We start from the raw sequence: 24940 nt of genomic DNA, 5'->3' as shown, positions 1-24940 counted from the left end.
CCGCATTCTAAAGCAAAAGGAAAACACAAAGAGAAGTGTTCTGCAGTCTTCTGCACGTATCTTCGACCCTCTTGGTTTCTTAACTCCCTTCACCGTCAGGATCAAGTGCATGTTCCAGGAAATGTGGGAGATGGGACTCAGCTGGGATGAAGGATTACCACCTGATCTGACACGAGAATGGCAACAGTGGTGTTCAGAACTACCCCAGTTACACCAGCTCATCATACCAAGGTGGTACAGAACAGACATGCGGCCACAGAATAGCCACACCCTGAAACTACATGTGTTCTGTGATGCAAGTGAAAGGGCTTACAGTACAGTAGCTTACTTGCAAGGTGAATCACAAGACAGGGAAACAACAAGTCTAGTCGCATCCAAGTCCAGGGTAGCCCCACTCAAGAAAAGGACGCTGCCACGCCTGGAGCTCATGGGAGCTGTGATTGGAGCGAGACTAGCAAACAACCTGATGACCACACTGAAAATGGAAGAAAAACAGATCAAAATGTGGACAGACTCGATGATCGTGCTGCATTGGATTTGCAGCTCAACTCAGAAACGGAAACAGAGTGACGGAGATCCAGTCCTTGACCAATGGTCACATATTGAAGGGAAAACTAATCCAGCTGACCTCCCTACCAGAGGACAAACTGTTCGAAACTTGACACAGAGTGAGCTATGGTGGAATGGACCCAGAATTCTGATATCACCCAATCATTCCGAGGAGACTGTTGATAACAAGGTTCCAGAAGAGGTCAATACAGAACTCAAGTCCAGTTGCCAGGTTACTGTACAACTCGCAGCAAACAGCACAGACATCACTGAATCTGTGTTGGAGCTTGAAAGGTAGCGCAAACTGAAAAGTGTTCAGAGTCACCACCTGGATAAAGAGATTCATAGCCAATGCTCGTACAACCATAAAGATGCAAGGTGAACTGACTGCTGACGAACTGTTCGATGCAGAAAAGTACTGGATTAAGGTAACACAATAACAGAGTTTTGGACAGGAGATCAAACTACTGAAGGCAGGAAAAAGCCTAAACAATGACTGTAAAATCAGAGAACTGAAACCGTTCCTGGATGAACACGAACTACTCAGAGAGCAGCACCCATGGGTTCTGCCCAACAAAAACAGATACTCAGAAATGCTGATACAGTACCACCATGAGAAGGTGATGCATTCTGGAGCAAGAGACACTAGTACAAATCAGAGAGCGATACTGGATCTTGCGTGCTAGGCAGCTAGTCAAGAGCACAGTGGCAAGATGTATAGGGTGCAAGAAATTCAAGGCAAGGGCCGGACAGCAGGTCACTGCGCCTTTACCAAAAGACAGAATAACCGAATCACCACCATTCGAAGTCACAGGTGTGGATTTTGCAGGGCAGGACCGCTCTATGTGAAAGAAGATGGTTCTGTGAAGAAGTCATACATTGCACTGTTCACTCGTGCTGTAACCAGAGCAGTGCATTTGGAACTGGTCTCAGATCAGTCAACAGAGGCATTCATATTTCAAAAAAAATATTCATCTCAAGGAGAGGATTATGCAGGTAATCTACTTAGATAATGCAAAAATGTTCACGAGAGCTGATCAGGGCTTGAAAGAGCTGTGGAAGGCAATCGAAGAGCCCCAAATCTTGGCATTCTTCTCAGAAAGGGGCATCGCCTGGAGGTTCATCGTCGAGCGAGCAGCCTGGTGAGGCGGATTCTGGGAAAGACTCGTCAGGTCAGTGAAAAGGTTCTTGGGAGAGCTTCACTCAACTTTGAAGAAATGTGCACGGTCCTGACAGAGGTTGAAGCTATCCTAAATTCTAGGCCTCTGACCTTCGTGAACAAAGAAGTGGATGAACCACAACCCTTGACCCAGCACATTTCCTGGTGGGTAAAAGACTAACCTCTTTGCCTCCCATTTCCAGCTGACACTCAGCACCCAACGCTAAACAAGGAGGAAATGACAAGCAAATGGAAGTACAGCCAGAGACTTGTGACCAGCTTCTGGAACAGTTGGCGAAGAGACTACTTGCTGGATCTAAAGTCAGCACACCGCTGTGACACACCACAGCCCACCCAACTGAAAGCGAGTGACGTTGTACTCATTGGAGAAGATAACACACCCAGACAAACCTGGAAACTAGGAAAGACGATCAATGGCAACAGGATGCAACTGTGCTCATTTTTGCTTTGTAATTTTGGGGGTATTGTGTGTAGATTGATGAGGGAAACAATTAATTTAATCAATTTTAGAATAAGTCTGTAACGTAAAACAAATGGTGGAAAAAGTCAAGGGGTCTGAATACATCCTGAATGCACTGTATATGTGTTGTTTGTGGATGTCTCAACACCTACGATTGAGCAGTTTTACACTGTACCATAAGAGCGACCTGTGCGTATGAGCTGTGGGCGTTGTTTTCATCTCTGCCCGCCAAGACTTTACTACAGTGTTGGCACTTGATGTGTCATCTTCCACTTTGGAGCACAGCTGCCAACACAGACCCAGGATAGAAACAAACAGCTCTACCCTCTCAAAAAGTGCAGTGTATAAATTCAGAACATCTGCTGTTTCAGTCACTGCCTAACACCAAGGGAGTACCCCAAGGCTTGATCCTAGGCCCCACGCGCTTCTTAAATTACACCAACAACATATCTCAGGCAGTAGGAATCTCTCATCCATTTATATGCAGATGATAAAATCTCATACTCAGCTGACCCCACCCTGGATTTTGTGTTAAAAGGTATACAGCAAAGTTTTCTTAGTGTCCAACAAGCTTTCTCTGCCCTTAACATTGTTCTGAACACCTCCAAAACAAAGTTAATGTGGTTTGGTAAGAAGAATGACCCTCTCCCCACCGGTGTGATTACTACTTTTGAGGGTTTAGAGCTTGAGGTAGTCACCTGATACAAGTACGGCTAGACGGTACAACATCCTCTCCCAGCACATATCAAAGTTAGATCTAGACTTGGTTTCCTCTATTGTAATCATTCCTCTTTCACCCCAGCTGCCAAAGTAACCCTGATTCAGATGACCATCCTACCCATGCTAGATTATGGAGACGTAATTTAGATCGCTCTTGAGCAACGAGATGTTCTTTACCATTCGGCCATCAGATTTGCCACTAATGCTCCTTACGGGCCACATCACTGCACTCTATACTCCTCTGTCAACTGGTCATCTCTATATACCCAATTCAAGACCCACTGGTGGATGCTTATTTATAAAACCCTCTTAGGTCTCACTCCCCCATATCTGAGATTCCTACTGCAGCACTCATCCTCCACATACAACACCCGTTCTGCCAGTCACATTCTGTTAAAGGTCCCCAAAGCACACACATCCTTAGGTCACTCCTTTTCTCAGTTCGCTGCAGCTAGCGACTGGAACGAGCTGCAACAAACACTCAAACTGGACAGTTTTATCAACATCTCTTGTGGGTGGGGTTATATCCTTCCTGTTTGGCCCTGTCCGGGGGTGTCCTCGGATGGGGCCACAGTGTCTCCTGACCCCTCCTGTCTCAGCCTCCAGTATTTATGCTGCAGTAGTTTATGTGTCGGGGGGCTGGGGTCAGTTTGTTATATCTGGAGTACTTCTCCTGTCCTATTCGGTGTCCTGTGTGAATCTAAGTGTGCGTTCTCTAATTCTCTCCTTCTCTCTTTCTTTCTCTCTCTCGGAGGACCTGAGCCCTAGGACCATGCCCCAGGACTACCTGACATGATGACTCCTTGCTGTCCCCAGTCCACCTGGCCATGCTGCTGTTCCAGTTTCAACTGACCTGAGCCCTAGGACCATGCCCCAGGACTACCTGACATGATGACTCCTTGCTGTCCCCAGTCTACCTGGCCATGCTGCTGCTCCAGTTTCAACTTCCACCTGACTGTGCTGCTGCTCTAGTTTCAACTGTTCTGCCTTATTATTATTCGACCATGCTGGTCATTTATGAACATTGAACATCTTGACCATGTTCTGTTATAATCTCCACCCGGCACAGCCAGAAGAGGACTGGCCACCCCACATAGCCTGGTTCCTCTCTAGGTTTCTTCCTAGGTATTGGCCTTTCTAGGGAGTTTTTCCTAGCCACCGTGCTTCTCCACCTGCATTGCTTGCTGTTTGGGGTTTTAGGCTGGGTTTCTGTACAGCACTTTGAGATATCAGCTGATGTACGAAGGGCTATATAAATAAATTTGATTTGATTTGATTTGATCTCTTCATTCAAAGACTCAATCATGACCACTCTTACAACCAGTTGTGCCTGCTTCGCGTGATGTATTGTTGCCTCTACCTTCTTGCCCTTTGTGCCGTTGTCTGTGCCTAATAATGTTTGAGCCATGTTTTGTGCTGCTAACATGTTGTGCTGCTACCATATTGTTGTGATGTTGCATTGCTGCCATGCTGTTGTTGTTGTCTTAGGTCTCTTTTTATGTAGTGTTGTGGTGTCACATGTCGTGATGAGTGTTTTGTCCAATATATATATATAATATTTTTAATCTCATCCCCCGTCCCCGCAGGTGGCCTTTTGCCTTTTGTCATCATTGTAAATAAGAATTTGTTCTGAACTGTCTTGCCTAGTCAAATAAAAGGTACAAAATAAATAGGGGTTTAAAGTTATTAGATCAACGCCTTCTTGTGTGGCACAGGCAGGAATCATCATTCCTACGTCTGGTAAGACGAGGGGCTGGGGTGTGTGTCTATTTGTCAATAACAGCGGGTGTGCAATGTCTAATATTAAAGAAGTCTCGAGGTATTGCTCGCCTGAGGAAGAGTACCTCATGATAAACTGTAGATCTACCAAGAGAGTTCTCATCCACATTATTCATAGCTGTCTATTTACCACCACAAACCAATGCTGGCACTAAGACCGCACTCAACAAGCTGTATAAGGCCATAAGCAAACAAGAAAATGATCATCCAGATGCGGCACTCCTAGTGGCTGGGGACTTTAATGCAGGCAAACTTAAATCCGTTTTACCTCATTTCTATCAGCATGTGACATTACCAACCAGAGGAAAAAAAACTCTAGACCAGCTTAATATGGAGGTGGTGAAATGACGTGGATACTACGCTACAGGACTGTTTTGCTAGCACAGACTGGAATATGTTCAGGAATTCATCCAATGGCATTGAGGAGTATACCACCTCAGTCACTGGCTTCAAAGATAAGTGCATCGATGACATCGTTCCCTCAGTGACCATACGTACATATCCCAACCAGAAGCCATGGATTACAGGCAACAGCCGCATCTAGCTAAAGGCTTGCGCTGCAGCTTCCAAGGAGCTGGACACTATTCCGGACACTTATAAGAAATCCCGCTATGCCATCAGAGGAACCATAAAACAGGCAAGGTGTCAATATAGGATAAAGATTCAATCCTACTACACCGGCTCTGGCGCTCATCGGATGTGGCAGTGTTTGAAAACGATTACGGACTACAAAGGGAAACCCAGCCGCAAGCTGCCCAGTGACACGAGTCTACCAGACCAGCTAAATGCTTTTTTTGCTCGCTTCGATGCAAGCAACACTGAAGCATGCATGAGAGCACCAGCTGTTCCCCGACAACTGTGTGATCACACTCTCTGTAGTCGATGGGGACCATAGTCCCTGTGCCCAAGGAAGCGAAGGTAACCTGCCAAAATGATTACCACGACATAGCACTCACATCGGTAGCCATGAAGTGCTTTGAAAGGCACTTTCAACACCATCATCCCGGGAAGCCTAAACCCACACCATTTCGCATACCACCCCAACAGATGCACAAACGATGCAATCTCAATCCACACTGCCCTTTCCCAACTGGACAAAAGGAACACCTATGTGAGAATGCTGTTCATTGACACAGCTCAGCGTTCAACACCATAGTGCCCAGTGCCCACAAAGCTCATCACTAAGCTAAGGACCTTGGGACTAAACACATCCCTCTGCAACAACACATCTGCCACGATGATCCTCAACACTGGGGCCCCTCAGGGGTGAGTGCTTAGTCCCCTCCTGTACTCCCTGTTAACCCACGACTGCGTGGTCAAAAGCGACTCCAACAACATCATTAAGTTTGCTGACGAAACAACAGTATAGGCCTATAGGCTGTCTCACCGACAACGATGAGACAGCCTATAGGGAGGTGGTCAGAGACCTGGCAGTGTGGTGCCAGGACAACAACCTCTCCCTCAATGTGAGCAAGACAAAAGAGCTGATGGACTACAGGAGAAGGTGGGCTAAACAGGCCCCCATTAACATCAATGGGGCTGTAGTGAAGCGTGTCGAGAGTTAAGTTCCTTGGTGTCCTCATCACCAATGAACTATCATGGTCCAAACACACCAAGACAGTTGTGAAGAGGGCACGACAACACATTTTTCCCCTCAGGAAAAATATGTGGCATGGGTCCCCAGATCCTCAAAAATGTTGAGAGCATCCTGACCGGTTGCATCACCGCCTGGTATTGTAACTGCTCGGCATCTGACCGTAAGGCACTACAGAGGGTAGTGCGTACAGGCCAGTACATCACTGGGGCCAGGCTTCCAGCCATCCAGGACCTATATAATAGGTGGTGTCAGAGAAAGGCCCAAAGAATTGTCAAAGACTCCAGTCACCCAAGTCATAGACTGTTCTCTCTGCTACCGCACGGCAAGCAGTACCGGAGCGCCAAATCCAGGACCAAAAGGCTCCTTAACAGCTTCTACCCCCAATCCATAAGACAGCTGAACAATTAATCAAATGGCCACCCGGACTACTTACAATGACCCCCACCCCCCCAATTAGTTTCTTCACTGCTGCCACGCGCTGTCTATTATCTACGCAGTCACTTTACCCATACCTACAAATGACCTTGACTAACCTGTACCCCCGCACATTGTACCGGCACCCCCTGTATATAGCCTCGCTATTGTTATTTATTTTGTGTTACTTTTTATAATTTTTTACTTTAGTTTATTTTGTAAATATTTTCTTAACTCTTTCTTGAACTGTATTGTTGGTTAAGGGCTTGTAAGTAAGTATTTCACAGTAAGGTCTGCACTAATTGTATTCGGTGCATGTGACATTTTTTATTCTATTTTTTTTAAACGAAAAAACCTTTCAAGTGAAATATTTATCTATGACAAGAGTTAAGTTGTGGTTTTGAGGAGGAATATACTGATAGCAATAAAGGTATTCTGAAATCTTGAAAGGCACGCTTTGCTAAGATTAGTGACATTTGCATGATTAGTGACAGTTTTCATGAAGGAAATACTGCAACTATTCTTAAAATACTTTATTTCTGATCTGTATATGTTTTGTGACTTAGAATACTGTGATTGAGTACAGTGTTCTAAGTGTTGTGATGTAACAGCTCTGTGCACATCAGGGTTGGGGTCAATTCGGAATTTCTGAATTTAACATTTTAATTGACCACATCTCATAGGAAGCGGAATTGAAGTAGAATTTTACTCAAATCTCATGAGTCTAATTCATTTGACAAATATTTTATCAAAAGGATATGTCACATCATTAATACAAAGAATACACATACCATTTCAAATATTAGTTTGATTATAACTCAAAGATGTCAAAAAGTATTTTTACTTCATCATGAGATGTTCGATTGTTCCCTTCCATACTGCAGTGTTTGATCTAATGCATTCTAGGAAAAAATAAATACATCTGATTGAAAAACATACCTAAATGTAATGCAAACTCTAGAATTATTTTGTATTTTTAAAATGTAACTATTATTTAACTAGGTAAGTCAATTAAGAACAAATTCCTATTTACAATGACGGCCTACCTCGGCCAAACCCAGACGGAGCTGGGCCAATTGTGCGCCGCCCTATGAGGCTCCCACTCACGGCCGGATGTGATACAGCCTGGAATTGAACCAGGGACTATAGTGATGCCTCTTGCACTGAGATACAGTGCCTTAGACCGCTGTGTCACTCAGGATGCCCTTCTAGCCAATCATAAACAAGTATTTAACAATGCTGTGGTATATTAACTATTAATGACAACCCACAACATGATCTTAGAATATTTCCAGAATCATGAAGAGAATGAGTGTTTCATGAAAATGAAATGTTTCAACCTTATGCTACATATGGTGGTGGTAAACATACACAATGTCAAAAACATTACTATGCTGATAGAGTAAATATGCCATTAGAATTGAATTAAATAAGATTCTACCTCCTTTAATTCAAAGTATGCTTCCTATGAGATGTGGCCAATTAATTTCAAATTCAAGACCTGAATTAGAATACTGAAAAATTCACAACTCAATTCAGAATCGATCCCAACCCTGGTACACATTGAGTTTATAACGGTGATAGTGTGTGTGTGTGTGTGTGTGGTAGGGGTGACACCATTAGTATGGCAGAATGGTCCTACCTCGGAATGATGCTCATCATTCTGCTGCAGGACCTCAATACAAAGTTCTCCCAGTCGCATCATGTCCTCCAATCTCTTCTCCGGGGCAGCCTGAGCATCTGCTGTAATATTAGCACACACAAACATGCCAGCACTGTGACACCAGCACACAGATACACTAAAACACTACCGCCACCCAGTATACTCTATTAAGAACACTGACAAACCAACATCATGTGCAAATACTTGAACAAAGCCCAGACACAGAGACATGACAGTGTAATATCACCACGTGTGAGCCAGACTTGCACACACCCTCGATCTGAGCGTATTGGGTCAGCTGGGAGTAGTTGATAAGGGCAGCTTTCTCCAGACATTTTTTGACCATCTTCTTCATCTCCTCAGGAGGAATCGGAGTGGTAATGTCCTTCATCAACACCTAGAATCCAGAAAACAGACTTCTTGTTCCTTATAAGATTGACCCAAAACCTGATTTTAGTGGAAGACCACAAGGATAACCCAACACATTATTGTCTGCAGTATGAATAGCGGAATGCAGAGACTTGTAGACTCAAAGAATAACAATAGCCCAACCTTTTCAGCAAAACATACCCTTTCTAGCAGGGAGAGTGTGGCTTTGAGTGCGCCATCTGGTCGGCCAAAGGGGAAACAGTACCTGTGGACACAAGTGTGATCGGACAGTGCATCTACACCATCATTTTTTAATAACAAGGATGATTCTGTGGGAATGCTTAACTGTGTTGTGCATCATATGATGCATCATCCGGGGATGATTTCTGTATTTTGAAAGTTACATATTTTGAAAACTTATGTTGGGGCTATGTCAACAATGAACTAATGAAACAAATAGCAAAATATAGTTTTTGGGTGGATTTGTCCTTTAATGTATGAAAGGAAGCCATTGCACTACATAATGCAGGACAGCCATCTATTGACTACAGATAAAACACTGATCGGCACAAATATGTAGGTTAAACTGTGGGTGATGAGGCCTCAACAATGTAGAGGTCAGAAGTGGGAGGCAAATAGGATAAATTAAGATAGTGCTTTATTAACCCCGAGAGGGAAATTACATTTGATTGCACCAGCCAATACATACATTACCAATAAATACCCCATGCCCATGACCACACATTCTCTGGGGACTCTGGTCCTCTTGACTGGTAACAAGATGAACTACCGGACAACATCTCTCCTAAATGTGGATATGCTTCTACACCTGCATTGCTTGCTTTTTGGGGTTTTAGGCTGGGCTTCTGTATAGCACGTTTGAGATATCAGCTGATGTAAGAAGGGCTATATAAATAAATTTGATTTGAAATCATATTTTAAGTGGATTTGAGGTGTTCACCGTCAAACATGTCCCTTCTTAGTACACGGTGAGGAATTACCAAACGACTCTTATAGCCCTTATACAACTTCGCTGTGTTCCCCTTTAATCCTGAACAAACTACACGCACCCTGTTCCTGTTTGCAGCTGATCAGCATAATCCCAAAATTGTCTTGGCTATTGTTTACTGCCATTAGCCTCTCATTGAGGAGTGTTGTTAATGACTCCCGCTGCTTTCAACAGCCCTCTACAGACTCCGTGTCCCCATTCACCCTCTCTCCTCCTTGGGGCCAGATGGAGGGCCCTTCACAGGGATGAAGGGGTTTGAAATGCCAAAGTTCAGGGATATGAATGGGGCAAGTTCATTGAACAAACCATCCTTCAAGGTCTGGATCTGTGTCAATGGCCCTGACAATAAGGCCATACATGGCAATAATGGTGAATAGCAGCTCACAGATGTAGGGAGAACCAAGAATCCAATATACACCATTTTGCACCTGTTTAACCCATAAGAGTCTAAGCAATGTCTAAGCCAGGGGAGGGGTTATTTGATGAAAAATTATTTTTGGCCTTACTGCTATTAGCCCATACAAACACATTGAATAATGATTCACTACATGGCAACAATAGGTAGTCCCCCCAAAACATCTAAAGGAAGTTTGTTCTGAAGTGTCTGTCCTATATCTTAGAGAAATAAGAAAGATGAGGAAACATTTGTTGTTGTTGTATTTTACCCCTTATTTTTGGCACTAAACAGTCTAAGCCCTGGAGGGGTTCTACTAAGCTAATTGGAAATGTTTTTTGCAGTTCAATTTAGAATTTTAAGACTCCATAAAGTACCCCAATAAAATATAGAACAACATTTTAATTTAGCTTTACTGCTATTAGCACGTACAAACGCATTGAATAACAGATAAAAACATATTAAGGAAGTTTGTTCTGAAGTGTCTGTCCTACACATCCAGTCAAAAGTTTGGACACACCTACTCATTCAAGGGTTTTTCTTTATTAAAAAAAAAAAAGTTCTACATTGTAGAATAATAGTGAAAGCATCAAAACTATGAAATAACACATGGAATCATGTAGTAATCAAAAAAGTGTTAAACAAATCAAAATATATTTTATATTTGAGATTCTTCAAAGTAGCCACCCTTTGCCTTGATAACAGCTTTGCACACTCTTGGCATTCTCTCAACCAGCTTCACCTGGAATGCTTTTCCAACTGTCTTGAAGGAGTTCCCACATATTCTGAGCACTTGTTGGATGCTTTTCCTTCACTCTGCAATCCAAACCATCTCAATTGGGTTGAGGTCGGGAGATTGTGGAGTCCAGGTCATCTGATGCAGAACTCCATCACTCCCCTTCTTGGTCAAATAGCCTTATACAGCCTGGAGGTGTGTTGGGTCATTGTCCTGTTGAAAAACAAAATGACAGTCCCACTAAGCGCAAACCAGATGGGATGGCACATTGTTGCAGAATGCTGTGGTAGCCATGTTGGTTAAGTGTGCCTTGAATTCTAAATAAATCCCTGACAGTGTCACCAGAAAAGCACCCCACACCATCACACCGCCTCCATGCTTCACGATGGGAACCACACATGCACAGATCATTCGTTCACCTACTCTGCATCTCACAAAGACACAGCAGTTGGAAACAAAAAATCTCAAATTTGTATTGATCAGACCAAAGGACTGATTCCACCAGTCTAATGTCCATTGCTCATGTTTCTTGGCCCAAGCAAGTCTTTTCTTCTTATTGGTGTCCTTTAGTAGTCGTTTCTTTGCAGCAATTCAACCATGAAGGCCTGATTCATGCAGTCTCCTCTGAACAGTTGATGTTGAGATGTGTCTGTTACTTGAACTCTGTGAAGCATTTATTTGGGCTGCAATTGCTGAGAATGGTAACTCTAATGAACTTATCCTCGACAGCAGAGGTAACCCTGGGTCTTCCTTTCCTGTGGCGGTCCTCATGAAAGCCAGCTTCATCATAGCACTTGATGGTTTTCGCGACTGCACTTGAAGAAACTTTCAAAGTTCTTGAAATATTCCGCATTGACTGACCTTCATGTCTTAAAGTAATGATGGATTGTTGATTCTTTTTGCTTTTTTGAGCTGTTCTTGAGGTGTTCTTGCCCTAATATGGTCTTTTACCAAATAGGGATATATTCTGTATACCACCCCTACCCTGTCACAACACAACTGATTCAAATGCATTAATGAAAGAAACTCCACAAATTAACTTTTAAAAAGGCACAGCTGTTAATTGAAATGCATTCCAGGTGACTACCTCATGAAGCTGGTTGAGAGAATGCTAAGAGCGTGCAAAGCTGTTATCAAGGCAAAGGGTGGCTACTTTGAAGAATCTCAAATATAATACATATTTTGCTTTGTTTAACCTGTTGCGTCGAGCCATCCCGGATCCGGGATCGTGAATACAGCCTCAAGCTCATTACCATAACGCAACGTTAACTATTCATGAAAATCGCAAATGAAATGAAATTAATATGCTAGCTCTCAAGCTTAGCCTTTTGTTAACAACACTGTCATCTCAGATTTTCTAAATATGCTTCTCAACCATTGCAAAATAAGCATTTGTGTAACAGCTAGCGCACCTAGCGTAGCATTTAGCGTTAGCATTAGCAGGCAACATTTTCACAAAAACCAGAAAATCATTCAAATAAAATCATTACCTTTGAAGAACTTCAGATGTTTTCAATGAGGAGACTCTCAGTTAGATAGCAAATGCTCCATTTTCCTGAAAGATGATTTGTTTAGGAGAAATTGCTCCGTTTGGTGCTTCACGTTTGGCTAAAATTCAGTCTTCAAAACGGCAAACTTTTTTTCCAAATTAACTCCATAATATCGACTGAAACATGGCAAACGTTGTTTAGAACCAATCCTCAAGGTGTTTTTCACATATCTCTTCGATGATATATCGTTCGTGGAAGTGTGCTTTCCCCTCTGAATCCCAGGAGAAAATGCCTGCGGCTGAAGATTACGCACCAATTTACACAAAAATTTACCCGGCGCATTCACAGCCATATAAGGAGACAATAGAAAACAGAGCTTCGAAAATTCTGCCCATTTCCTGGTTAAAGTATCATCTTGGTTTCGCCTGTAGCATGAGTTCTGTGGCACTCACAGATAATATCTTTGCAGTTTTGGAAACCTTAGAGTGTTTTCTTTCCAAAGCTGCCAATTATATGCATAGTCGAGCATCTTTTCGTGACAAAATATTGCGCTTAAAACGGGCACGTTTTTTTATCCATAAATTAAAAGAGCGCCCCCTATATCCAAGAAGTTAACGCTTTTTTGGTTACTACATGATTCCATATGTGTTATTGTCATAGTTTTGATGTCTTCACTATTATTCTACAATGTAGAAAATAGTAAAGATAAAGAAAAACCCTTTAATGAGTAGGTGTGTCCAAACTTTTGACTGGTACTATATAGATATAAGATCAGGAAACATTATTTTTGATGTGTATTTAACCCCTTATTTTTGGCACTAAACAGTCTCCATATATACTTCCATAAATCTTTTCAACTGGTACCAAGGGACCTTCAGACAAGTGTTGAGGCCTGTGGGCGTCCTAGAGCAAAACAACCGACATGTACTGTAGTGTGTAGCCCAAATTGTTTGGACGCTACAGACAGAAGTTGGCAGATCGGCTGCACCAACTTCAGACAAGTCCCAAGACGCTTTCCATAGAGGGGTCATAATAGTTTGTAGACTATACCATTCGGACGCTAGAGACGATTGTGATTTTGTGAAAAAACATATCTCTAGCTTAAACTGACAGATTTATAGGGATTCTTTATTATGCTAATTAGACCTTAGGGGGTTAAATGTTTGGAAGGTTTTTATTATACTCAGTTACTAGTGTATTACTGACAAATGAAGCCTACATACCATTGTTTGTAATCATGTCAATTGTAGAGGGAGTAGTACCTAAAATGGATGATCTGGTTGTCCAATAGACTCAGGAGACGGCTTCTTATGTCCTCAAACTGTTCTCTCTCTTCCTCAGTGACTGTGCCTATCCCATCCGGCCTGAAAAAAAAACACGCAAATATTTGATGAGCATTTCATTATAGGAGAAATCTGCAGTTCAAACAACAACAAAGCGGGCACCCCACCATCTTCTTTGGTAAACAGCTGAGGGATGGGGCTGGAGTAAAGTAAACACTCTGAAATTCATAGACAGGGCTATGGATGCAAGGACTGACCACCCATGAAATCAAAATTATAGTTTTAACCATGTTTTGAAAATATACAGTCTGTGTTTAGAATGACATTGTTTGTAAATTATATAAAAAATAAATAAAAAAAGTTTATATTTTGGGTTCTGATGGGGTTGGACAGTTGCTCATTTAAGTTATATTTTTCAAGAATCAATGGCTATATATCATTCATTTAAAAGTCAACAAATGGATGTAGCAATCACAGATTGCCACTTTAATGTTTGTAAAGCTTCCATTCTCTTCTTGCCTTCCCATTAATAGGCACTCTGGGGAAAGAGAAGAAAATGCAATCACTACCCGGACTGCTAACCTTGACTTCCTGGGCTTCTTTCAACTGAAAGAAAAAAGGCGCTGCCTCAAAACAACACTGGCTTTCGCTGAGAGGAGGGGGTGAGGTTGTCTGTGTTAATGAGTTGTGCTTATAAAAGCGTATGCAGTGAGCTCCTGAACATTATGTATTAGCCTCTAGCAGGGTCGAACAAGATGTATCTGCAACAATATTTGTGACTATTTTTTTTTACTTCAGTTTATTTTAGTAAATACTTGAACACTTATTTTTAAAACTGCTTATTTCTTAAAACTGCATTGCTCATTAAGGGCTTGTAAGTAAGCATTTCACCTGTTGTATTCGGCGCATGTGACAAATACCATTTAATTTGACTTGAAGTTGAAGCAGAAAAACTGAATTGTGAATTGCAATTTAGTTATGAAGCATTTACAAATTGTTTGCGTGTTGTTTCCTCTGCCAAGAGAGTTACAAAAAAAAAGCTAACTAAGGTAATTCTAGAATAAATATGAGTGTAAACCATCCTATCCAAAATGTGCCTGTCTTTAGAGTAAAATAATAAACCTCACATTAGAAACGTAAAAAAGTATTAGGCTGTCATAAAGGACTCTATAAAAAAGAATCTCAAGAAATGGAGTGACAATGAAAAGCTTGTAGTGTATTGTGTCTGAACATCAGGCCTTCACTTCAACTGCTCTCCGTTCAATCCCCAAAAGGCCCTAGTCTACAATGAAAAACAGCCCTCTCTTCACAACAGCATTTGTAAGGACTACTTGTTCCTTAAATCCGTCAATTCATTAACTCCCCCCCTGCTGCCACCCCCTTTAACAAGCACCAGCTAATCCCAAAGGAACACACAAAAAGGATAGTGCTAGGAGGGGTGGGCGAGTGTGCTCACTCATGGGATGGCAAGGACATTTTCTTTCATGTCGTGGTAAAAAGGGAGTGGATTTCTTGTTCTGTTCATCTCTCACACTCCAGTCCAAACGTCCAGATGAAGATATAAGGGCCATGTAAAAGCAGCCCTCCCTCCCCATCCTTTGGCCATACACTAGGTCAGGGTTCCCCAACAGCGAATTTGTCCCGCGGGTGGTTTTAGCGAAAAAGAACATATACAGTACTCACTCAAGGGTTTTTCTTTATTTATACTATTGAAAGTTTCTTCAAGTGCAGTTGCAAAAACCATCAAGCGCTATTATGAAACTGGCTCTCATAAGGACCGCCACAGGAAAGGAAAACCCAGAGTTACCTCTGCTGCAGAGGATAAGTGATTTAGAGTTAACTGCACCTCAGATTGCAGCCCAAATAAATGCTTCACAGAGTTCAAGTAACAGACACATCTCAACATCAACTGTTCAGAGGAGACTGTGTGAATCAGGCCTTCATGGTCGAATTGCAACAAAAATCACTACTAAAGGACACCAATAAGAAGAAGAGATTTGCTTTGGCCAAGACAAGAGCAATGGACATTAGACTGGTGGAAATCTGTCCTTTGGTCTGATGAGTCCAATTTTGACATTTTGGTTCCAACCGCAGTGTGTTTGTGAAATGCAGAGTAGGTGAATGGATGATCTCCGCATTTGTGGTTCCCACCGTAAAGCATTGAGGAGAAGGTGTGGTGGTGCTTTGCTGGTGGCACTGTCAGTGATTTATTTAGAATTCAAGGCACACTTAATCAGCATGGCTACCACCACATTCTACAGCAATACGCCATCCCATCTGGTTTGCGCTTAGTGAGACTATCATTTGTTTTTCCACAGGACAATGACCCAACACACCTCCAGGCTGTGTAAGGGCTATTTGACCAGGAAGGAAAGTGATGGAGTGCTGCGTCAGATGACGTAGCCTCCACAATCTCCCGACCTCAACTCAATTGAGATGAGTTCGACTGCAGAGTGAAGGAAAAGCAGTCAACAAGTGCTCAGCATATGTGGGAACTCTTTCAAGACTGTTGGAAAAGCATTCCAGGTGAAGCTGGTTAAGAGTGCCAAGAGTGCAAAGTTAGCATCAAGGCATAGATAGGGTGGCTACTTTGAATAATAACACTTTGTGTTATTTCATAGTTTTGATGTCTTCACTATTATTCTACAATGTAGAAAATGGTAAAAATAAAGAAAAACCATTGAATGAGGTGGTGTCCAAACGTATGACTGGTACTGTATATTATTTAATTATTTATCATTTCCATTGTTGGACATAAAATACTGTAAAAAAATAAAAAATAAAAAAGGAAATCAGCTCCAAGTAATTAAAATGTTGGAACTCTGTTCCCAAGTATACCCACCCATAAGAGAGAGACACGTGATCATATACAAAAGGTAAGCAAGGTTTTTAAATTTTTTAAATTTTAAAATTATTATGTTTTTAGTTAAATATATATCTGTTTGGGCTTCTTGCAGTCTACAAATTATTTCCAAGTAGTATTCTGGCACCACAACCATCCCTCAAGAAAATAAATAGTCCAGTGGCTGAATCTAGATGATCCCCTGCACTAGGCCTGAGTCCCAGCCCAAGCCCATAGGTCCTGTGAGCTGGCCAGTTGCTAAAATTCAAAGATAAGATAAACAAAGATAAAGAATCTGTTCATTTAGCAAAGGCAATATGCCTTATACATATATAGACACATTAACACAAGCAAAACATCAGATTGCATGATTGATCAATACTGACAGTTTTGCGGTACGGAGTCTGACAAAGAACAGACTGTCACTTCAGTTGTTCAGTCCTCTGATACATACCATCTCTATGTTGCTATCCTTGTCAAATTCAAAGTGTTGCAAGGATACGAGCACTCAAAGCCTGCCTTGTTAACACCAAAAAGTTGGCAACAGGCCAAATTGAAAATACCCTGATAGGCCATTAAAATCTCAAGTAGAACCCCTGTGCTTGTAACTGGCTTTTCCGCAGTAGCGTTTCTCCGACTGCTATCAAAACCAATCAAACTTCCTGTCATGCTTGGCTGCACACGTCAGAGCTGGGCGCGGTGCGACAGCTTGTCGAGGGCAGACGCATTGTTGATGCTTAATGAAGCAAGCATGTTTGAGTTGGGGCTAAACGCTGACCCCCACTCACAAAGGGTTAACAGGCTCCAGGATGGGGCTGTAGGTTACTGCAGGCTTGTTGGGACATCTGTAATTTCATGTCAGGGTGTTTACAGTGGATACGGCTCATCTGTAAGTGATGACTGTCGTCTTCGACCACGCTCCAAACTTCCTGATGTCTGGGTAAATCACATCCGAAGGAGTGGGCGTCATCCGATGGTGAGTCGGCGGCCACACGTGGCAGGGCACCGTGTGCATGTCACCTATCTTTAGCAGCATGGGGATCAGACAAGGCTGGCAGTTAGGAGAGACAGGGGATGGGTGGCATGAGGAGTCAGGGTGGCAGAAGTAAAAGCTCCGGTCACATCCCGAGCCAATGAGAGCCAGACGGCTCTGAGAAGCGGGGGATAGGAAGTGACAGGTGAGAAGGAGGTGAGCAGAAGATGTGTCCGCTGTCACTGTTCACACAGCTCACAGTGCTGCCCTTTCGCTCCCTTTGCCATGGGCTGCTGTAACCGTGCTCCGCTCCCAAACACACCCGTCTCCATGAAGATGCAAGCCACACCTGCACAGACTCATGTTGGTGGCAAAGCTCAATGAGTCCACTCTTCCATCTTCCGTCAATCAAAACCAATGATCCACAAAAAGTTGTCACAAAGTTAGCAAGTGTCCCCTTTTCAAGGAACACCTTTTTTCCAGAAATCACAAGCACCTTTCACAACCATTGTACAAAGAGTGTGATTATAAAAGACCACGTAAAGGGAAATGTACAGGCGGAAGTGTAACAGCATCTAACCACGTAAAGGGAAATGTACAGGCGGAAGTGCAACAGCATCTAACCTATGACAGCTCTGATAAGGAAATAGTACACTCAACCAGTTCATTGACAACTATTGTTCTCAAAGTGCAAAGGCTAACCTCCAAATGCAGGCGTGCACCCACACATCACAAGGAAAAGGCACGGGTTTTGTATACGGCAGATCTGACAGATTTAAAAAATATAGAATTTAAAATAAATGTTACATTCGCCAAGACCCACCCCTTTTCGTTTACAAAGACAAGATTGCATAAGGATGCTGCATAAAGCTACCTCCATCTCAGTCTGTGGCCTCATGCTACCCGATGCCATCTTCCACTCCCTTCCACACCCTTTCTGGCAGCATCAGAGCACTGAATAGGCATCAATTATTCAAATTAGAACTCCAACTGACAAAAAGCCAGTTCCAGCAATCTCCCCTGTTTATACATGGTGATTACACAGAGGCTAATCATTACGTTCTCTAATTGGCTAAATTACTCAACAAAGAGAGAAAGCACATATATTAGCATTTATCACAGGGGAAGTCAAGCATGGGGTTATTTGAGGTAAGTGGGAAACTAATAGCCGTAAAGGCGTCTACATAATGCTCCTAGCAGAACTCGGATGTGCCTCCCATACTGCCTTAAAATACCTTCGCTTGAATTACGAGGAAAAAGCAGCAATAGCACTGTCCATCTTGAGACACAGTAGTCAGTATAAACTTCCTAGATAGAGTAACTCAAGAAATCTGAAATCCATTTTGAAGTTTTTTCAGAGGTCTTAGTCATGGAATTTCACATCCAAGATGTTTGGTGCAGTATTTCTCAATTGAAAAAAATGTGCATGAAAAGTAGTTGTCTCGTTGAATGACAACAAACACTATTGAAGAATGCGGCTTTACTGAAGACTTCGGCTACCAAACTTCGGCTTACCCCAGGAAAGAATGTGTGCATGAAAAGCCAAAAAAAAACTTGTCCAAAGATGAAAACAAACAAAAATGTCACAAAATGTAATCATAATGGGAAGCATGCGGATGGATGCCTTAAGAGGGATAGAGAGGAGCTGTTAAGCTGACAAGTGGCCAAGGCATACTGCTCATATCAGACTAAATACTAAATACAAGAAACAAATGACATGCTTTTGACAAAAGTACTGTACTAACTCATGTCCAGAATATGATTATATTTCATTATAATTATTTGGTGGTCATGAACATTTTTCTCTGTGTAAAAACCTTGGATATTTGGTTAAATCTAAACATCAACCCTCAAACATATATAGTTTCAGAAATTGTGTGTAGAAATGAATAATGATAAACCAAAGAAAAAGATATAAGAAGAAAACATGGAGGATGAAAAGGGAACAATTATCAACCTATTAAAAACGGATATAGAACCTGTATTAATTTTCTAATCATACTACGCTGCGATGCAGAGTTAACAGCTAAGTGATCATTTGCATGCAGAGACTCCATACACGTTCTCCCTCTTTCTCAAAGAATGGAGAAATAAACTAGACATTGAAAGAGCCAACCTGGGTGGGTGGTTACTATTGTGGTATTATCAAGTCTCTTTGCAGGACACGTCTTTACATCACACAAAAGCCCAGTTTCTCTTTTACCTAAATATTTCTGATTCCTTGATTTCTGAAATGTGAAATAAAAAGTATACAAGCTTTTCTATGGGTGACATACTATAGGGGCAATGAATGGAAGAGTGTGAACAAGATTCCCACCAGGCACAGACATCAGTTTGGTTGAGTTGAAACTAACGTGAAACCAACAAAAAAAACGTCACCATGTCATTGGATTTAGGTTCAAAGTTGGGTGAAAAAAATACAAAATTCCTCTCCCTACGTTGATGACTTTGAAAATCCAATCAGTTTTCCATGTTGATTCCACACCATCACATTGACTTTTTTGGGGTTGAAATGACTCACAGTGGGATGAGTCTTTTCACTGGTTATAGATTTTTTTTGTAAATCACCTTGACACTGACCATCTGAGCTTCGGAGACATTTCAGTTCGGCAAACAGTACAAGCAAAAACCTGTAGTTGCTTTAATACAACACTTAACTCATTTGTGGAGCTTTTGATGTATGTACCTATTGCCATGGATGTGGGAGGCACAGAAGGCATAGCTGTAATGCAGGAGGGTGGGGTCGACCAGGGTGTTGTTCTCAGAGTACTCCATCAGGTCCCGGAGGTAGCTGAGGTGGCGGTGGCAGCCCCTCACACCGTAGCGGGCGCAGTACTCATCCAGCACAAACACCTGACCTGGACTGAACCATCCCTGTGGACACAAACAGAGGAAAGGCTAGAGAGGATAGTTTTGACTTATTGGGATGCCTGCCACTGATGGTCTCTAACAGGATGGTCTGCCGGAATCTGTGGAGAAAAAAAACAACAAATAAATCATTACAGCTTCTTTTTTTAAAGGAGGATGGAATGTTGAACACCTTACGTATGTTTATTTTATTTGTAAAAAGATAGGAGCAAATGAATAGAGAGATGAGAAATGCGTAGTGCTGAGGTGGGGATGGAACCGGGACACCGGCTGCGGGGGGATTGTATATGGTTCCGTAGAAGCATTACCGTTTGACCAGACCACGGGCCATAGTTACGCCTTCTATGCCAACATTGATTGGAAACTAGATGGTTTTTATTTATATTGATCAGGGGTGTCAAAATCATTTCACCGCAGGCCACATTCAGTCTTCACCAAGGCCCGGATTGTCAAAATCATTTCACCGCAGGCCACATTCAGTCTTCACCAAGGCCCGGATTGTCAAAATCATTTCACCGCAGGCCACATTCAGTCTTCACCAAGGCCCGGATTGCCAAAATCATTTCACCGCAGGCCACATTCAGTCTTCACCAAGGCCCGGATTGCCAAAATCATTTCACCGCAGGCCACATTCAGTCTTCACCAAGGCCCGGATTGTCAAAATCATTTCACCGCAGGCCACATTCAGTCTTCACCAAGGCCCGGATTGCCAAAATCATTTCACCGCAGGCCACATTCAGTCTTCACCAAGGCCCGGATTGCCAAAATCATTTCACCGCAGGCCACATTCAGTCTTCACCAAGGCCCGGATTGCCAAAATCATTTCACCGCAGGCCACATTCAGTCTTCACCAAGGCCCGGATTGCCAAAATCATTTCACCGCAGGCCACATTCAGTCTTCACCAAGGCCCGGATTGCCAAAATCATTTCACCGCAGGCCACATTCAGTCTTCACCAAGGCCCGGATTGTCAAAATCATTTCACCGCAGGCCACATTCAGTCTTCACCAAGGCCCGGATTGCCAAAAATCATTTCACCGCAGGCCACATTCAGTCTTCACCAAGGCCCGGATTGCCAAAATCATTTCACCGCAGGCCACATTCAGTCTTCACCAAGGCCCGGATTGCCAAAATCATTTCACCGCAGGCCACATTCAGTCTTCACCAAGGCCCGGATTGCCAAAATCATTTCACCGCAGGCCACATTCAGTCTTCACCAAGGCCCGGATTGCCAAAATCATTTCACCGCAGGCCACATTCAGTCTTCACCAAGGCCCGGATTGCCAAAATCATTTCACCGCAGGCCACATTCAGTCTTCACCAAGGCCCGGATTGCCAAATCATTTCACCGCAGGCCACATTCAGTCTTCACCAAGGCCCGGATTGCCAAAATCATTTCACCGCAGGCCACATTCAGTCTTCACCAAGGCCCGGATTGTCAAAATCATTTCACCGCAGGCCACATTCAGTCTTCACCAAGGCCCGGATTGCCAAAATCATTTCACCGCAGGCCACATTCAGTCTTCACCAAGGCCCGGATTGCCAAAATCATTTCACCGCAGGCCACATTCAGTCTTCACCAAGGCCCGGATTGCCAAAATCATTTCACCGCAGGCCACATTCAGTCTTCACCAAGGCCCGGATTGCCAAAATCATTTCACCGCAGGCCACATTCAGTCTTCACCAAGGCCCGGATTGCCAAAATCATTTCACCGCAGGCCACATTCAGTCTTCACCAAGGCCCGGATTGCCAAAATCATTTCACCGCAGGCCACATTCAGTCTTCACCAAGGCCCGGATTGCCAAAATCATTTCACCGCAGGCCACATTCAGTCTTCACCAAGGCCCGGATTGCCAAAATCATTTCACCGCAGGCCACATTCAGTCTTCACCAAGGCCCGGATTGCCAAAATCATTTCACCGCAGGCCACATTCAGTCTTCACCAAGGCCCGGATTGCCAAAATCATTTCACCGCAGGCCACATTCAGTCTTCACCAAGGCCCGGATTGTCAAAATCATTTCACCGCAGGCCACATTCAGTCTTCACCAAGGCCCGGATTGTCAAAATCATTTCACCGCAGGCCACATTCAGTCTTCACCAAGGCCCGGATTGTCAAAATCATTTCACCGCAGGCCACATTCAGTCTTCACCAAGGCCCGGATTGCCAAAATCATTTCACCGCAGGCCACATTCAGTCTTCACCAAGGCCCGGATTGCCAAAATCATTTCACCGCAGGCCACATTCAGTCTTCACCAAGGCCCGGATTGCCAAAATCATTTCACCGCAGGCCACATTCAGTCTTCACCAAGGCCCGGATTGTCAAAATCATTTCACCGCAGGCCACATTCAGTCTTCACCAAGGCCCGGATTGTCAAAATCATTTCAACCGCAGGCCACATTCAGTCTTCACCAAGGCCCGGATTGCCAAAATCATTTCACCGCAGGCCACATTCAGTCTTCACCAAGGCCCGGATTGTCAAAATCATTTCACCGCAGGCCACATTCAGTCTTCACCAAGGCCCGGATTGCCAAAATCATTTCACCGCAGGCCACATTCAGTCTTCACCAAGGCCCGGATTGTCAAAATCATTTCACCGCAGGCCACATTCAGTCTTCACCAAGGCCCGGATTGTCAAAATCATTTCACCGCAGGCCACATTCAGTCTTCACCAAGGCCCGGATTGCCAAAATCATTTCACCGCAGGCCACATTCAGTCTTCACCAAGGCCCGGATTGCCAAAATCATTTCAACCGCAGGCCACATTCAGTCTCACCAAGGCCCGGATTGCCAAAATCATTTCACCGCAGGCCACATTCAGTCTTCACCAAGGCCCGGATTGTCAAAATCATTTCACCGCAGGCCACATTCAGTCTTCACCAAGGCCCGGATTGTCAAAATCATTTCACCGCAGGCCACATTCAGTCTTCACCAAGGCCCGGATTGCCAAAATCATTTCACCGCAGGCCACATTCAGTCTTCACCAAGGCCCGGATTGTCAAAATCATTTCACCGCAGGCCACATTCAGTCTTCACCAAGGCCCGGATTGCCAAAATCATTTCACCGCAGGCCACATTCAGTCTTCACCAAGGCCCGGATTGCCAAAATCATTTCACCGCAGGCCACATTCAGTCTTCACCAAGGCCCGGATTGCCAAAATCATTTCACCGCAGGCCACATTCAGTCTTCACCAAGGCCCGGATTGTCAAAATCATTTCACCGCAGGCCACATTCAGTCTTCACCAAGGCCCGGATTGCCAAAATTAAAATCCTTAAAATCCTTACCTTATATTTATTATATCAAACTTAGCATAAAAATATTCCTCCATCTATTGCTTTTGTAATTTTCTAAACTCCCTGACTGTTAAGCTTTCATTTTGATTACTGTTATCAAGCTAGACAGAGAGAAGAGACTATAAATGGAGGTCCATTATTTCTACAGTTTCCATTTGGTTTGAGACATTTCAAAGATCGAGATCCTTTTGTTTTGTTGAAAAAATATATATTCTGATGATTATGTTTTTAGTTTTTTTACTCTCCATTATCACTGTAAATACAGACCCTCTGCAATAAGCAGTTAAAGAGAAAATACCAGACTATTTCCAATGATTAAACAAATGAGAGCAAGGTTAACCCGCCAACAATTAATTCACCAAAAAAATAAAAAATACATTTACTCGAAGCAGGAAGTGAAATCTTGGAACGTTCATTAGTTCATTCATCCTGCGCATAATAACTAAATTAGGCATGAATCTTAAACCTAATTAAGACGCCTCTCGGAAGGAATATTAACAAATTAGCACCTCCGCCGAGCAGTCGCCCATAACGACGCCAATAGATCCCTGGCATGGCAACCGTGACTCTTCGGGTGGCGATGGTTGACCTGGGAGCGACCCAGACATGTGCAATACTGTGTCCTACAAATCTGTCTCTCTGAATCCTTTCTATTTCCACATTCAATTTGCACTTGATACTTAAATGGAAGGCAGAAAAAATCTTTCTATTTTTCTTGAGATTTCGAGTCAGAAACAACAACATGCCAATGGATACAAATGATAACGGGCTCCAATTCTTGGTCTTCCTCATACTGCAAATAATAGAAACCGACATCTTGAGACATGATAGGGACTGGGTCAAAGATTTCAATCCTGGATAGAATAGGACTCCTTCATGTCTTAATGCACGGTCAGAGACTCTTTGTACAGTCAATAAAACATAGCTTCACTAAGTGAGTTGGAAATTACCTGACTTCACCACACATTTCTTTTCTCTCTCTCTCCATCACTTCAACTTCTCTAATTCTCCATTTAACCATTCTCTCTCACCATCTGAATCATTCCCTTTCTCTCTCTCTCCCTCTTTCTATCGTTCATATTCCCAACTCTTCGTTCTCCCCCCTTTCATTTGTTACCCCCGCTCTCTCTCGTTCGTCCCCTATCTCTCATTCTTTCCCCCGTCCTCCCCTCTCTCATTCGTGTACCCCCGTCCCCTATCTCTCTCGATAGTCCCCCCAACCCAACCTCTCTCGTTCGTTCCCCCCCTCTCTCGTTCGTTCCCCGCCTCTCTCGTTCGTTCCCCTGTCCCCCTCTCTCTAGTTCGTTCCCCCGTCCCCC

General features: G+C 43.2%; 1 protein-coding gene across 1 annotated transcript in view; it reads right to left on the bottom strand.

The window, feature by feature from the left end:
• cadps2 (Ca++-dependent secretion activator 2) overlaps positions 1 to 24940 on the bottom strand; it is a 268321-nt gene that overhangs the window by 80572 nt on the left and 162809 nt on the right. The window contains 5 exon segments of the mRNA XM_031833159.1: positions 8342 to 8442; positions 8636 to 8759; positions 8933 to 8996; positions 13623 to 13724; positions 20145 to 20332. Coding sequence (XP_031689019.1) covers positions 8342 to 8442; positions 8636 to 8759; positions 8933 to 8996; positions 13623 to 13724; positions 20145 to 20332 — 579 coding nt within the window.

This window comes from Oncorhynchus kisutch, linkage group LG10 (assembly GCF_002021735.2).
Source record: "Oncorhynchus kisutch isolate 150728-3 linkage group LG10, Okis_V2, whole genome shotgun sequence".
NCBI classification, from domain to species: domain Eukaryota; kingdom Metazoa; phylum Chordata; class Actinopteri; order Salmoniformes; family Salmonidae; genus Oncorhynchus; species Oncorhynchus kisutch.
Note: the sequence above shows the minus strand (reverse complement) of the source record. Positions and strands in the feature narration are given on the sequence as shown.